The sequence below is a fragment of the Molossus molossus genome, unplaced genomic scaffold (genome assembly GCF_014108415.1).
Source record: "Molossus molossus isolate mMolMol1 unplaced genomic scaffold, mMolMol1.p scaffold_m16_p_18, whole genome shotgun sequence".
In the NCBI taxonomy this organism is placed as follows: Eukaryota; Metazoa; Chordata; class Mammalia; order Chiroptera; family Molossidae; genus Molossus; species Molossus molossus.
Window position 1 is genome coordinate 25,078,873 of NW_023425353.1, and position 16,529 is coordinate 25,095,401.

At 45.5% G+C, this 16,529-nt stretch overlaps 1 protein-coding gene across 1 annotated transcript; it reads right to left on the reverse strand.

Moving 5' to 3' along the window:
• Nucleotides 1-5,119: 5,119 nt before the first annotated feature.
• Nucleotides 5,120-16,385, reverse strand: TADA3 (transcriptional adaptor 3). Its single transcript, XM_036267159.1, has 9 exons — nt 15,893-16,385; nt 14,972-15,204; nt 13,228-13,478; nt 13,009-13,114; nt 11,417-11,558; nt 11,222-11,325; nt 9,236-9,345; nt 7,506-7,691; nt 5,120-5,694 (listed from the first exon to the last, which is right to left on the reverse strand). The coding sequence occupies exons 2-9, from the start codon at nt 15,176-15,178 to the stop codon at nt 5,502-5,504; spliced, it is 1,299 nt and encodes a 432-aa protein (XP_036123052.1). The 5' UTR covers nt 15,179-15,204; nt 15,893-16,385; the 3' UTR covers nt 5,120-5,501.
• Between the last annotated feature and the right edge of the window lie 144 nt (nt 16,386-16,529).

Here is a 16,529-nt window from a genome sequence, read left to right on the forward strand (position 1 = left end):
GGGGCTGGTAACTGTTCCTGCACCAAGGCTGGGTAGCCTCAGAAAGCATTGCACCTCTTTGAACCTCAGTGCCCTCTTCTGTAGGGTAGGATATAACTACTCACCTGTAGCTGTGTGGTGAGCATCAAGTAGGACATGGGAGTACATTTTATTAACCAATGTCACCCCAATACATTCAATTAAAAAAAAAAGTCATGAGAGTAAAGGACCCAGCACAGGACCAGGCAAGTAGTAGGGTGCAACATACATAACTACAGTTCTCACAACTGATACTTAAAAGTTCTCTTTTCCCTAATGAACCCGGCCCAGTCAGTCTTCTAGGGTTCTTCCTAGAACAATATGGATATGCTCTGAGAAATGTGTTGTAAGGTAATTTCGCCGTTGTGCAAACATCGTAGAGTGCGCTTACACAAACCTAGATGGTATAGCCTACTACACACGTGGGCTAGATGGTCTAGCCTGTAGCTCCGAGGCTGCAAGCTTGTATAGCATGTTACTGTACTGAATACTGCAAGCAATTATAACACAATGGTAAGTGTATATACACATAAAAATGATATAGTAAAAATATGGGATAGAATATTTTTAAAATGGTACACCTGTGTAGGACACTTACCATGAATGGAGCTTGCAGGATTGGAAGTTGCTCTTGGGTGAGTCAATGAGTGGTGAGTGAATGTGAAGGCCTAAGGTATTACTGTACACTATTGTAACTTCATAAACACTGTACACTTAGATTACACTGAATTTATTTTTTAAGTCTTTCTTCAGTAATAAATTAATCTTAGTTTACTATAACTCTTTTACTTTATAAACTTTTTGACTCTTTTGTTATAATGCTTAGCTTAAAACACACATTGTACAGCTGTACAAAAGTATTTCCTTTGTACCTTATCTATAAGCTTTTTTCTAGTTAAAATATTTTAGCGGGAACCGTTAATTTTTTTTTTTTTTTTTATCCTCACCCGAGGATATTTTTCCATTTTTGTACAGATAGAGCGGGAGGGAGAGAGAGGAAGGGAGAGAGAGAGAGAAACATCGATGTGAAAGGGACACATCGAGTGGCTGCCACCCGCACGACCAACCAGGGCCGGGGACAAACTGCAACCGAAGTACGTGCCCTTAGCGGGAACCGAACCCGGGTCTCTCCAGACCGCAGGCCAACACTCTAACTGCTGAGCCAAACTGGCCAGGGCTAAAATATTTTAAAACTTTGTATTACTTATTATTTAATTTAATAATTTAAAGAAATATGTTTATTTATTTAATTTTAATTTTCACCTGAGGATATTTTTCTATTTATCATCAGATAGAGTGGGAGGGAAGGAGAGAGGGAGAAAGAGAGAGAGAGAAAAAAAGAGAGAGAGGCATCTATGTGAGAGAGACACATCAACTGGTTGCCTCTCGCACCAGCCGACCAGGGCTGGGGACCGAACTGAAGTTGAGGTACGTGCCCTTGACTGGAATAAACCCGCGATTCATTGGTTCACAGGCCAGTGCTCTAACCACTGAAAAACCTGCCAGGGCTAATTTTATAATTTTTAAAAATTGATTTTAGAGAGGAAGGGAGAGAGGGAGAAAGAGAGAGAGAGAGACATTGATGTGAGAGTAAAACATCAATCAGTTGCCTCAGATCTGCATGAGCCCCCACTGGGAACCAAACCTGAAACCCAGACATGTGTTTACCATTATTATGATCTGGCCTAATGAACATGGAAGTGAGTGGTTAATTAAGAACAGGGGGTCTGCAAGCAGCGCTGCCATGTATGCCAACTGGGAATCGAACCCATAACCTTTTGGTGCATGGGACGATGCCCCAACCAACTGAGCCACATGAGCCAGGGCTATTTTTTAACTTTTTAAACTTTTTTTGTTAAAAACTTGGACACTAACATACACATTAACCTAGGCCTACAGACAGAGAATCATCAATATCAGTTTTCCACTTCCACATCTTGTCCCACTGGAAGGTCATAGGGAATAACAAGCATGGAGCTGTCATCTCCTATGATAACAATGTCTTCTTCCAGATACTTCCTGAAAGACCTGCCCACGGCTTTTCTTGAAGAGGTGTCACTCCTTTCATAAATATGTTCATGGTGGTTTACTTGGTTTCATGTCTTAAATTTTTATTTATTGATTTTATAGTGAGAGGAGGAAGGGGGGGGGGAGAGAGAGAGAGAAATATCCATTTGTTATTCATGTATTTGTGCATTCATTGGTTAAGTCTTTTTTAAAAAATCCTCACCTGAGGACATGTTTGCATTTATCTTCAGATAGCGCAGGAGGAGGGGTGGGGAGAGAAGGAGAAAGATCAATGTGAGAGAGACACATTGAGTGGTTGTCACCCACACAACCCCAACTGGGGCCGGGGACAAAGTGCAACTGAGGTATGTGCCCTTAGCAGGAACTGAACCCAGGACTTTGTGGTCCGCAGGCTAATGCTCTGACTGCTGAGCCAAACCGGCCAGGGCCATCAGTCGAGTCTTGTATGTACCCAATGGAGATCGAACTCGAAACTTTGGTGTATCAGGACAATGCTCTAACCCACTAAGCTACCCAGCCAGGGTTTTTCTTTCTTTCTTTTTCATCATAGATTTGCTTGTAAGCTGATAATGCACCATGAACATTCTTCTCTGTTAATGATAAGCTTTTGGTGTTTGGCGGGGGTCCATGTTTTCAAATTTTAAAAAATTGTATTTATTTATTTAAATCCTCACACAAAGATATTTTTCCACTGATTTTTAGATAGAGTGGGTAGAGGAAAGGGAGGGAGAGAGAGAAATTGATGAGAGAGGCACATCAATTGGTTGCCTCCTGCATGAGGCCAACCAGGGCCAGGGATCAAACCTGCAATCCAGGTATGTGCCCCTGACCAGGAATCGAACCTACAACCCTTTGGTCTGAGGGTTGACACTCTAATCGCTGAGCCAAACCAGCCAGGGCCATGTTTTCAAGTTTTTAAGGAACTTACTGAGGTCTGAAAAAGCTTCTGCTAAACTCTTCACTGTGCATTTTCTTGGGGGTTCTTCTTATGGGACCACTGTCATATGCAGTACTTTGTTGACAGAAACATCATTATGCAGTATATGACTATAGTTATAATATTTACCTTCCCCTTTTTACCTAATTTGGGGGCCTCAGGTTCCATCCTGCCTCCTTCACTATCTGGTCCTGGAACTCTCTACCAATGCTGTCTACCATTATTATGATCTGGCCTAATAAACATGGAAGAGGGTGGTTAATTAAGAACAGGGGTTCTGCAAGCAGGGCTGCCATGTATGGCTGCACAGATTGTGCACTGCCCGAGCCTAGGAGTACCCCATTCAAATAGGCTGTAGGGAAGTGGGGTCCCAATGAATTGTGTAACAATGAGCCTGTCTGCCAAGTCAGGTGGACTGAGTTTGAATCTTGCCTCAACCACTTATCAATTGTTTGACCAAGCAAGGTATATAACTTCCTAAAACAGTTTCCTCATCTATGAATGGATGTTGTTAGTACCTACCATATGGGATAGTTGAGAAGATTCAGTAGTATGATGAGCTTAGAATAGTGTCTGTTACAGAGCTAACATTCACTGAGCACTTTCTTGTCTCTCTGAGGCTATAAACAACACGTGAACAATGAGTCACTGAAAAATTGCAGCTGCTAGGCCTTGTAAGAAGTGGGAGGCAGGGAATCATGCTGTCCTCTCTCTCTTAGGACCCCACTCCATCCTTCTCTTTGTCAAAATTAACTTTTATTAGTCAGGGCTTTTTTAGTTGACAAATGACAAAACTCCAAAGCAAACTGCCTTGAGTTAAAAGAAGCATATGTGGGCCGGTGTAATTGGAGGATCCAGGGCTCTAGCTACATCATGAGGGCCGTCTCCTTCTCCATCTCTTGGCTGTGCTTCTCTGAGTTGGCTTTATTCTCAGGCAGGTTCTCCCATGTGGCAGGAAAGTGAGTGACCAGGTGGTCCAACCTTATATTCTATGGTTTTTGATACAAAGGAAGAGAAATCCTCTTCTCTAAGTATCCATAGAGCAATTTTATGGAAAGCTTTTGATTGGTCCAGCTTGGGTCACATACCCATTCTTTGGACCAATCACTGTGGCTAAAGGGATGGGGTACTGTGACTGGCCAAGCTGGTGTCATGTGTTCACCCTAATTTGACAGTCCTGCAAGAGCCACATGGAATGGCTGAGTATATAGGAGGTACTGAGTATACATGTATGCTGGCTGTCCTCACCATCCTTATTTTTATGGCTCAGTTCATATGTCATTTTCTCAGGGAACCTTCCCTCCTTCTCCCCCACATAGATCTTAACCTCCCCACAGTAAACTGCAAATTATCTCAATTAGAGGCAGGGGCAAGAGCCTATTTATTCATCTGTACTCCCCAGGTTTAGCTTCCTGCCTGGGCTGTGGAAGAGACACTGTTGGTGGCCTAACCAACACCCATTTCCCCTTCCTATTCAGATCTTTGGATTCCACCCTCTCTCCCCATTGCCTTGGGTTTAGAGGAAAAGCAGATACTCACTAGTTTAAACCCATTAGAGTCATCCCTTGCCACAGTGGTTGGTTCAGGAATGGGTATGTGAGACAGTTTGGGCAAGACATAGGGTGTCTGGGAAAGGCTTCTTGCTCCTTTGAGTGGGCCATGGAAGCCAGCCAGCTCCTTCCTGCCCTCTCTTGTGCTGACTGTAAAGGAGGAAGTATTTGGCCTCCATTGACTGCTACTGGTTGCCACCAAACAGCTGGAGGGGAACATACTTTAGGTGAAAGCTGACACCTGGGTAGACAGTGTAGAGACACCTGTACTCTTTTTTTTTTTTTTTTTTGACACCTGGACTCTTGATGGCCCTGTTGAATTGCTGGACTGGCCAGCCCTGGAGGCCACCCTGCCCCAGAATTATCAAGCCCGTAGCCAAATACATTTCCTTGTTAATCTACTTGGATCTTGGAGTATTGTTACCTGCAGCCACAAGTATCCTCAGAATGTACTTCCTGAATGCATTCATGGGAAAGTGGCCCATGGGCAAGAGCCACCAAGCATGCCCTCTTAAACCTTTGCCCCCTACACCAGTAGCTTTCTATCCCACAATAACAGACCTTCAAAGATTCTGGATGCTTTTTAAAAAACCACAGCAGTCACTTTACTCTTAAGTTTGCACTTTACAAAACCACAAAGGAGAAGTCCTTGAGGGAGAGAGTGGTAAGGGTGGGGGATTGGGGGGTGGTAAAGAGGGGGAAGAGGAAGGCCTAGAAATGCTCTCCCTCATCTTGGGACCAAGCAGAGACTGGGCCCCAGGTCAGCCCAGCAGGACCTCCCATATCCTGGCCGTACAGAGCTAGGCCAAAAGACTTCAGGGAAAGGCCACAGTCCTCTAGAGACTGTTACCATATGACTTTTGACAGTCAGCCACAGGCTGAGGCTTCCAGCAGCCCAAAGAAGGAAGTGGGCTTCCATTCTCTTCCTCCCACAGGTCAGGGGGAGGCAGCCTGAGGCAGGGTGAGGGCTACCCATCCAGTAGCTTTAGGATGCTCTCCCGCTCCTTCAGAGTCTTCCAGGCCTGGTCCTTCTCCTTCTTGGTGGGGGTCCGCTTCTTTTGCCGGGCAGCCATGATCTTGCGGAAGGCATCCATGACTTCATTGTCTGCCATACGGACCCGCTGCCTCAGCTCCTGCCGGCTCACCTCCTCCTTTGCTAGCCTGTGGGGACCAGCCAGCCAGGTGTCATGGGAAGCCCACCTCCAGAGTTGGGCCCCTCCCTCTTCCAGACTGAGTCCACCCACCACCCCAGACTGGCACTACTATGGACTGTTTCAGACCAGAAAACAATATTACTGAATCACACTTATAAGGTGCTACGTGCTAGATACTATCTTAAACTCTTCAACATATTAGCTCAGTTAGTCTCCACAATAACCCTGTGAGGTAGGTACCATTATTTCCTATGTTACCAGTGATGAAACTGAGGCTCAAGAAGGGTAAGTAGGAAATCTGAATCAAGGCATGCAGGCTCCAAACAGTCTTTTAAAGGTTTTCTGGTGCCAGCAGAAGACCTGCTTACTTCCGCATCCAAATTCTAGGCAGCCTAAGGTCTAAGGAGGCAAGGGAGATGCCAAACCAACCCCTCTGAATGGAATCCAACTCATGAATCCCATTAATGGTGGAGCTGGAAGGTTGCTTGGAGATCTGATCTACTCCAATCTGGTAATTTTCCAGAAGGGGAGTTGCTGCTCAGCACAGGAGATGCCTTAAGGTCCTGCAGCTGGTCCAAGGGAGGGCTGAGGGCTGCATTCTGACCTTCTGACAGCCCCAAGCTAGTTCCTTCACTGCCCATTACTTCTGTATTAGCACCTCTCTGCTTCTCTCTCTCCTCCCTCTCCCTTCCTCAGTATCTCTTTCATCTGTTATTTGTCTCTTCTTGCCCTTGAGAGGGAACTAGAAAGAGGCTTTGGATTCAGCCTTGGGCTCAAGTCATAGGTTGGCTGTTTATGGGCTATGTAACCTTCAGCAGGGAACTCACTAGGTCTTTATTTCCTCATTTGGTAAACAAGGAAAATACCACTTGCCCCTGAGCTATAGTCAAGATTAAATAGAAGGTTGTACATAAAACCTCTGGTACATAGTTGACACTCATGATACCCTACCCTTAAACACTCTAGCAGCTTGTCAGCAACTACCTCTCCTCTAATGATGCACATCTTTACCAATTATCCACTTGGAGACTGCAAGCCCTTTGCTCTGCCTCTCTTGCTAGCCCAAACACACGTCTGAGAGAGGCTGAATTGGCCAAATGAATGAATGTGCCCTGCCCTGTTGGGGCATTGTGAGAAGCAAAGAGACTTAGTTGAGCTGCTTCTCTATTTCCCCAATAAAAGGGCAGTGACTACCATGGTCTCCTTCCAGATGTCACCTAAACCCTTGTTGTGACTAATGCAGGGCAAAGGATGAAAGTCAATGAAAACTGAATGACATTGCAACCAATTCCTTAAAGAACCGGTTCTAAAACACTGGGTAATTTCAGGTGAAGGGCAATAATCAACAGATGTTGGTAGAAGAAAGTGTTACCACTTGATAAATCTAGGTGGAGAATATATTGGTGTTCACTGTATTATTCTCCCAGATTTTCTGTGTGTATGAAATTTTTCATAAAAAAACTTTGGGGGAGAAAAAAATAAGCATAAAAGGATTAAAAATAAATCACACAACAATGTCAATATAGTTAATACCACTTGAACTGTACACTTTAAAATGGTTCAGAGGGTCAATTTTATATTACATGTTTTTCACCACAATTATAAGTAAATGAATAAATCACGGAAGCCTGAGCCCCAGTCTACGGGATTAGAATCTATCTGAGACATAATCTGTGGGTTGGGGCCTGGCATTAGCCATTTTTTCAAGGCTCTCCAGGTGATTTAGAGGCCCTGCCAGGTTTGGAAGCCTGTCATAAAGCCTCCACAAGGTAACAAGAAATGGCCAACCCCTGGCCCATGCCTCCCGTCCACACTCACCTCAGCAGGTCATGCTTCTTGGTGCGGTTGTGGGCACTGAGTGCCTTCAGCTCAGCCTGCCGTTTGCGCAGCTCTGCCAGGACCTCATCCTCTGAGTCTTCTGCAGGGCGGTCTTCAGACTCCAGCAGGCCCTGGGCAATCAACTCCTCCTTGATGCGGCTCTCCAGAGACTTGGTATGTGGCACACTGCAGGGAAAGGCAGCTCTCAGCTCAAGGGCCAGCTTGGAGGGGAGATCCCTCAGAGGCTTCCAAGGTTAGTGAACACCTTCCTTCTCTTTGAGCACCCCCTCTATATTATACAGATATAAAAATACAGAGACAAACAAATCTGGTCTTGTTTCAAACACAAGCAACGTATATCTACTGTCAAAAATATTTAAAAAACTTATAATGCTAACAACCCAAAGAGAACCACTATTTTGTTATATTAACATTATTGTGCATGTTATATATAATATATATATTTTGTTATTTACACACATACACACACACACAATCCTCCCTTAGCAGAAAGGAATACATTCTAAGACCCCCAGTGGCTGCCTGAAACCATGGATAGTACAAAACCCTGTATTTACTGTTTTTCCTATACATACAAACACACATACTTATGATAATGTTTAATTTATAAATCAGGCACAGTAAGATATGAACAACAATAACTAATAATGAAATAAAACATTTATATCAATGTACTACAATAAAAGTTATGTGAGTGTGGTCTCTCTCTGATAACCAATTGATAACTGAGATGGAAATTAAATGACTAATGGGCAGGAGGAGGATATAGTGTGGATATGCTGGACAAAGGGATGACTCACATCCCAGATGGATGGAGTGAATGGCATGAAACTTCAGATAGCATGAGATTTTATCATGCTATTCAGGACAGCACACAATTTAACATTTACAAATTGTTTATTTCTGGAATTTTCCATTTAGTATTTTTAGACCACAGTTGATAGCGGGTAATTCATACTGTGGAAAGCAAAACTCGTTGAAGGGGGGGACTGCTGTACTATGTATATTCCAGATTTTGTTATGTACTGTTTCTAGTCTTTTATTATAGATCACTGGTGTTTTTCCCTATGTACACACATTAAAAAATATCTTAAATTAAAAAGGATCACAGTGACCCTGGCTGGTTTGGCTCAGAAAGAGCGTCGGCCTGAGGACCAAAGGATCGAGGGTTCAATTCCCAGTCAAGGGCCTGTATCTGGGTTGCAGGTTTGATCCCTGGTCCCAGTGAGGGTTGTGCGGGAGGCAACCAATCAATGTGTGTCTCTCATATCGATGTTTCACTTGCTCTCTCTCCCTCCCTCCCTCCCACTCTATCTAAAAATCAATGGAAAAATATCCTTGGGTGAGGATTAACAAAAAAAGGACCACACAGTCTGTACTGTTTATGTCTTTTCATGTCAATTAACTATCTTTCTCTAATACAACTAATAATTGCAAGTTATTTTATCATAGAGTTATGACAATTTAGTGAACCACAAACCTTCAGTTGGACGTTTACGTTGTTTATAGTATGAACGGTGCTCTGATGAACAGCCCTGTACTAAGTCTGTGCATGCAGAAATGCTGGGCCATGCAAATGTGAAACTTTTATTGGGCTTTCTCAAACTGTCCTCAGCCTCTGTATTAATTAAGACCTCCCCATGTCAGGATGAACAGAAGTCATCAGAAGCAGGGGCCAGACTGTGGGGTGTGGATAGGATGCCACTCACCTGAAAGGCTTGTTCTGATTTCGGGGAGAGGTGCTTGCCCCGTCGGCCCCTGATTCTTTCCCAGACATGTCAGGAATAGGGGAGTCCTCCATAGGGGAAATAATATTTTCCTAGAAGACCGTATCAATGGAGTGGAAAGAGAAAGAGCTGTATTTCCATTTTCTTGCTCCCCTCTAACCTACATGGATAGTCTTTGCAGACCAGAAATATCCTTTTATCTTTCCCATCCCATCCAGTCCAGAAAGCCTTTCCAGGCTCCAAAAAGCTTTCTTTTAGAAATTCCTATTTTTGTATTGATTCCAAAAGAAGAAAGCACAGAAGAACAAAGATAGTACTCAATAACAGTAATGAGAATAGCTAAGGTTTGTTAAATGTTTGCAATGCACCAGGCACTGTGCTAACTAAGTACATTATGGCAGAGGTTGCTGGCTGTCCAAAAGCCATTCTTGCCTTTCTCCTATAGCAGCTGGGTTTACTGCTGCTCATATAAATTACACTTCCCAGCCTCCCTTACAGTAAGGTGTAGTCATATGACAAATTCTTGCCAGTGGAAAGTGATCAGAAGAGACAAAAACCACAGCTAGTTATGGCCCATTAGTCTTCCTTCATACATTCCTCCTAGCTCTTTTTCTGTGGGCTTCAAGTGGCAATCACACCGAGTGACCTTGTGTAATGTGCATGTTTAAGATTTCAAAGCCACCATAGTTGGTGTCCTCGTCCGATGGTATGGGGCAGAGACCCCTCACCCTACCTCAGCCAAACTGAAGCACATGCCCCACACTGTTACATGAGAGAGAAATACACTATTGTGCATGGGCCAGAGAGGAAACCGAGGCTCAATGAGGTAAAGGGATGTGCCCAAAGTCAGACAGAGAGCATAAAGAAAAGGGTCCCTGAGAGTCCTGCTTCTATGTATTAGCTGTGTGATCTCAAGCAAACAGTTCCCTTTTTTTGAGCCTCAATCTTCTTGTATGTAACATGAGGCTAACCACTGTCCTTGCCTCCAATGACAGGGTGTGTGGAAAGCCATTTGCACAGGGCTCAGCCCTTAGTCAACACTCAGCAGACGTAACTGTGAAGCAGTGGCTACCTTTGGGGGAGGTTAGAGATTGGGAGAAACATGAGAGGGGCTTCTAGGATACTGGAAATGTTTTATTATACAAGTGTGCTCATTTGTGAAGTTACCAAGCTATACATTTATGACCTATGTACTTTTCTAAATGCATAAATACTTTAATAAAAATAAAAAGTTAAAATAAGTCTGGCTGGTGTGGCTCAGTGGTTAAGCATCGACCCAGGCACCAAGAGGTCATTGGTTTGATTCCCGGTCAGGACACATGCCCAGGTTGTGGGCCAAATCCCCAGTTGGGGGCATGTAGGAGGCAGCCAAGCAATGTTCTTGCTCATCGATGTTTCTATCTCGCTCTTAGTCTCATTTCCTCTCTCTCTAAAATCAATAAAGGAAAAAAAAAATTAAATAAGCCCTGGCTGGTGTGGCTAAGTTAATTGGAGCATCAACCCATATACCAGGAGGTGGTAAGTTTGATTCCCAGTCAGGGCACATGCCCAGGTTGCAGGTTTGGTCCCCATTTGGGGTATGTGCAGGAGACAACTAATCAATGTTTCTCTTTCTCCTTCCTTCCTCTCTCTGAGATTAAAAAAAAAAAAGAAAGAAAGAAAACACTGGCCTGGCCAGTTTCGCTCAGTGGTTAGAGCGTTGGCCCATGGACCAATGACTTGTGGGTTAGATTCTGGCCAAGGGCACATATCTCGATTGTGGTTCAGCCCAGGCCCTGGTTGGGATCATGTGGGAGGCAACCTGTTGATGTGTCCCTCTCACATCAATGTTTCTCTCCCTCCCTCCCTCCCTCCCTCTCTGTCTGAAGATAAATAGAAAAATATCCTCTGGTGAGGATTAAAAAATAAATAAATACAACATTAAAACACAGAGTAAATATGGTTGCTGCTTTTGGTTGGGGTGCTTACCTCCACTAAGGCCTGCAAGAGGCGCTGCGTCAGGGCGCCAAATGGGCACCCATCTTCTGGCTGCTCGTGCTGGGCCTCAGACTTCTTCAGTAGGGCATCCACATCTGAAGCAAGTAGAGAAGTGGTGGGAAACTGGGCTGAAGTTCTGGGAACTCAAGTCCTGGCCAGGGGTAGGCAGTGAGGTGAGGGGCCTACCTTTAGTGTCCAGTTCAGTCAGTGGCCCCATGAGGCCCTTCTTCTTGTCAGCCACAGCTGCTGCCCGGGCTCCATCCTTCTGCTCCTCCAGCAGGTCCTCCTGTGCCCAGCGTTGGGAGTAGTGCTTTCCTAGGGGCGGGATCTGTAGGAGAAATCTCACAGGCTCACAGGGGTAAACACAGGCTCTTCATTCATTTCTTCACTCATATGCCTCCCAAGTACCTAGCTCAGGGCGAAGGCCTGTGCCTGGTATAGGTGAGAAGAAACAAAGGAGATAAAAATCTCCACCTTCAGTCTAGTAAGGAAGATGGGTATATAAAGAACTAAAACAGCCCTGGCCGGTTTGGCTCAGCGGTTAGAGCGTCGGCCTGCGGTCCGGAGAGACCCGGGTTCGGTTCCCGCTAAGGGCACGTACTTCGGTTGCAGTTTGTCCCCGGCCCTGGTTGGTCGTGCGGGTGGCAGCCACTCGATGTGTCCCTTCACGTCGATGCTTCTCTCTCTCTCTCTCTCTCCCTCTCACTCTATCTGTACAAAAATTGGAAAAATGTCCTCGGGTGAGGATAAAAAAAAAAAAAAAAAAAAAGAACTAAAACACACACAGAAGCCAACATGGAGCAATTTCCAAGATATAAGATAAAGAACAGTGTGTGTACATAGAACATTTCGGGTCACAGCTCTTGTCTCTTAAAGGCCTTAGGAGAGAAAATTCTCTTCTGTATTGCTTGAATTTATTACTGCCTACATGGATTACTTTTACAAATACATTTTAAAAAAATTCGGACAAGTGAAGTGACAGACGTAGAGCAAGGTCTTGTGGCAGCCCAAAAAGAGACCAACTTTCTGCTGGGGAATCTGCAAAGCATTTTGTTGAAGGTAAACACGAGATCAGGGTTTGAAAGGTGAATCAGTTTGCCAAGGGGAGAAGAGCATGTACAGAGGTCCAGAGCCCAGCAAGGATCCTGTGTAGGTCTGGAGTTAGGGTAAGGTTCTTGGTGGGGCTGGTAAATGCAGCAGTGAAAAGAGGGCATGGTGAAGGACTGAAGAGGGGCACTGGAGCTATGCCACCAAAGACTGAGACACTTGGATTTGATCCTATGGGTAATGTGAGCCAGGAGAAGATCGAGTGTAGGGCTGTGTACATCTGAGTATGACAGTGAACCTATGGGAGAGTTCACACCCAATACTTTTCTCTATTTTCTATACTTTTTAAAATGGAACCTGTTTTATTTTCATCATTAAAAAAATAAACTTTTACATATTAAAGAAAGGCCCCTCTGCAGGCAGGAAATATTAAGAACCTGTTTGGGTGAAAGCTGATGGAAGTCTTGCATCAAGGCAAAAGGGATAGAGATGTGGGGACATGGGAGAGCCTCATGAAGTTGATACCTTAGCATAAGAGTAACCATCTGGTAGAAAGGAGACAATGCAAGGAGAAAGTTGAGAGACTGGGTGTCTGGGTGGGTTAATGGGGCAGACAGGAGATTGGACAGGGTAGAGGAAAAAAATGATATATGGCTTTGGGATATTTGATTCTGAGGCACCTGTGAGCCCTCTTGTTGTCTACCATGTTTGCTGAGACTCAGGGTTTCTACCTTATAATGTTCAGCCTCATCTTCTGGGGGTTTCAGTAGTTCTTCTAGTGTGCGCACCTCCTCACTAGTGATATCAGCACAGTAGGGCTCTACTGAAGCCCAGAACCTGCAGGAAGAAGCAGATCCTAAGTAGGTACCCCATGCCCCACCAGCCTCAGCCCAGTCTCCACATCTCCACTTCCCAAATCCCAATGTCCCTCTGTCCCAATGTCCCAGAACCTGTTGGGGGCATCATTTTTGGGGATCCGTGGCACGTCAATTGGGTCATCAGTGAATTCATATTCTTGGATCTTGGGCTGAAGGTTTTTGGATTTGGGTCGCCCAGGGCCAGGGCCTGGTCCATGTCCTGCCTTCCCTTCCAGTTTCTGCTTCTTGGGTTTCCCATGTTTTGGAGGAGCCCCAAGCTCATGGTCTCGACCCAGCTTCAGGAATCGTCGATCACCTTTCTTATCCTGCCAGTCAGTGAGGATCTGAAATTCAGAGATTATCTGAAGGGGAGAAGGAAAGACACAGGACAACTCTTTCCCCAGTGAAGAATTAGGGTCTAGAACTTGTGGAGGTGCCAAGGCCTTTCCCCATGCCCCACCTTAAAAAAATGTTTTTATTGATTTGAGAGGGAGAGGAGAAACACTGATTGGCTGCCTCCTGCATGCCCACTCACTGGGGATCAATCCTGCAACCCAGGCATGAGCCCTGACCAGAAACCGAACCTGTGACCTTTTGGTGCATGGATGACGCTCAACCAACTGAGCCACACTGGCCAGGGCTCCCCATCCCCTTTTTATTTAGCAAACTCCTACTCATCCTTCAAACTCAGCTCCTTTTCTGTGCCTATCTCACAAGACTTTATTCATTTACTTCTCATCTTTCCATTCATTTGTCTATACTCTGATGTACCTCTGTGGAATTTAGCAGAAAGACCAAATGACCTCAGTACATGCTAGCTCTGGGAAAATATGCTGGTGGTAACTTTTTGGTGAAGACAAGCAAGCCTCCCAGCAAACCTTCACTTCACTGGCCTCCTCTGCATCAGTTACCCACTTTCTTAGATGCTAAAATGCAATGGATTGTGCCACAGCCCTACTCGAAAAGTGTCAGTGAATTCCCAGAGCCCACAGGTTGACTCTATTCATCCTTCGAGGTCCAGCTGAAATGGCATCTTCTTCCTCTACGAATTTTTGGCACTTCATGCCTACACTGTAGGCCCAATTGTGTTGTATGATCATACTAAAATGAACAGCATACTTTTTCTTTTCAACTAGATTTTAGGCTACTAAACACCAGGAAGCTCATCTTAACCATCTCTGTTCCCCAAATCTGGCACAGGACCTGGCACACAGGTCTCGGGATGTTTATGCAGTGAATAGAAATAATCAGAATAATACCAATAACTGACATTTGAAATGCTGACTTAGTGTCAGACATTGGGCTGAACCTTTGCAAAAAAATAATCTCTCTTAATTCTCACAAAAGCTCTGAGGTAGGTTCTATTTTTCAGCCCAGTTTGCAGATAGAGAACTGATGCTCAGAAATAGAATGTAACTTTCCCAAAGTCACATAGCTAGGAAACAGCAAAAGTACTAAATTCTTAGGCCAGGATTCCTCATTCCAGTTCCCCTAGTACCCCTAACCATAACACATCATCTGATACCTGTCTGACCTTCCCCCTCCTTTTAGTTGGCAAACTCCCTAAAATCCAGAATTGTCCTAATTACCTCTAATGATTTGCACAGTACCCACAACATAATGGAGGATAGTGGTGGGGTCAATACATGCTTAATGAATTTAAAATCTTGCAATATGAGGATCATACACATTCCTGCATATCACACAAGCCCAATTTGGGTCTCTCTCTCCCCCTCTAATCTCCTATACCCCAGGCCTTAGCAGATGGGGCTAACTCAACGACCAATCTATAACTTGTCATAGTCCATCGCTGGTGATGTCCTTTGTAGGGTATCACCTGGGTTTCAGCCTCCAACACTCGCAAGCGTCGACTGGCAGAGGAAAGCAGGGTTTCAAGCTCCAGTTGCAGAGTGTCCAGCTCTTCAATGCCGATGCCATCATCCTCAGAGCGGGCCAGCACTGCCGTGTAGCGTGGACAAACTTTCAGGTGGTCCACAGACTTGAAGTCGTGGAACTGCAAGGGGCAGTCCTTCAACTCACTCATGGCCCAGGATACAGGACCCTGTGGACCTGGAGAGGTGAGAGCCATTGATGGTAGATAAAATGGCACAAGAAAAGCCCAAGGGCTCCCTCCATCTTGGGAAAGCATCAAGGAGAAAACCAAGCTTCAGTACCCTATTGACAAGTTTGATGGCACAGCTTATACTCACAGAGCACTGACTGTGCAACAAGCACAGTGCAGACACTTTACGAGTTTCTCACTGATTTTCTCACCAACCCTGTAAGCAGGGGCCATGGTGATCTCCATTTTACAAATAAGGAAACTGAGACTCTGTAAGGGTGGGTACATACTCAAGCTTACCAAAATGCAATTTGAATGCAGGTAGTTATACGCCTGTGGCCCCTCACCACCATGATATGCTATGCCCTTCCTGAGGCTCTTGCCTTTTGTTCTACTACTCCGGGCTTCTGCTAAGCCTCGGAGTTCCACGCATCCCATTCTTACAATGTTAATGTTCATTTTGCCTCCCAGCCTCATCTTGTCTCACCCCTTCCCCCTTTTGCCCCTGATAATGGTTAAGAATGTGGCTGGTCCAAGCCCAGGCTTTACCATTCTCTACTTATGTGACTCTGATAATGTTATTTAACCTTCTTGAGTCTCGATTTTTCCATCTGTAAAATGGGGACAAAAGAAGTCTGGGTCTGTTTCCTCATAAGAAGTCTGAATCTGTAAAATGGGGATAACAATAGTACCTACCTCCCCTGGATGTTCTGAGGATTGAGATGATGCTCGTCAAGAGCCCAGTTCAGTGACTGGCACAGAAGTGGGACTGCTTAATGGCTGGTCCCACCCGTGGGTCGACCCAATGCCCCGCCTTCAGGGTCCCCGTCCTCTGGGCACCCCCTAACGAGGCCCCCGCCCCCTCTACCTCCTCACTCCGGCCATCTACGACCACTGGGCCACGAGAGGGGGCGGGGAGTTCCGGTTGGTGTATCAACCACCCGGAACTGGCTCTGAGCTGGGCCCCTGCAGTTGACGCGAGGGCGAAGAAACGAAAGAGCGAACCCTCAGTGGTTTGCGGGGGAGGGTTTGCTGGCCTTCTGCTAGCCTACTGCAGGTGGGGTGTGGGGTACGCTTCGGGTGTACCCTAGGGAACAGCCGGGGCTGGAGGGCGGGGCTCGGCAGCCGGGTTTTCGGTCAAGCGGTTAGTCCCGCCGAGCCCCAGGGGCTGGCGGTAGGAGGGGCCCGGAGAAAGGATGGGGGCGCAGAACCGGAAAGAACGAAGGTCTCCTCCGCCTCGCCTTGTCCAAATATGGTGCCTAACCTGCGGCCGGGCTGCACCATTGCATAACTATGGGGGGGGAAAGCGGCAAACAGAACAAGAAGGTCAAAG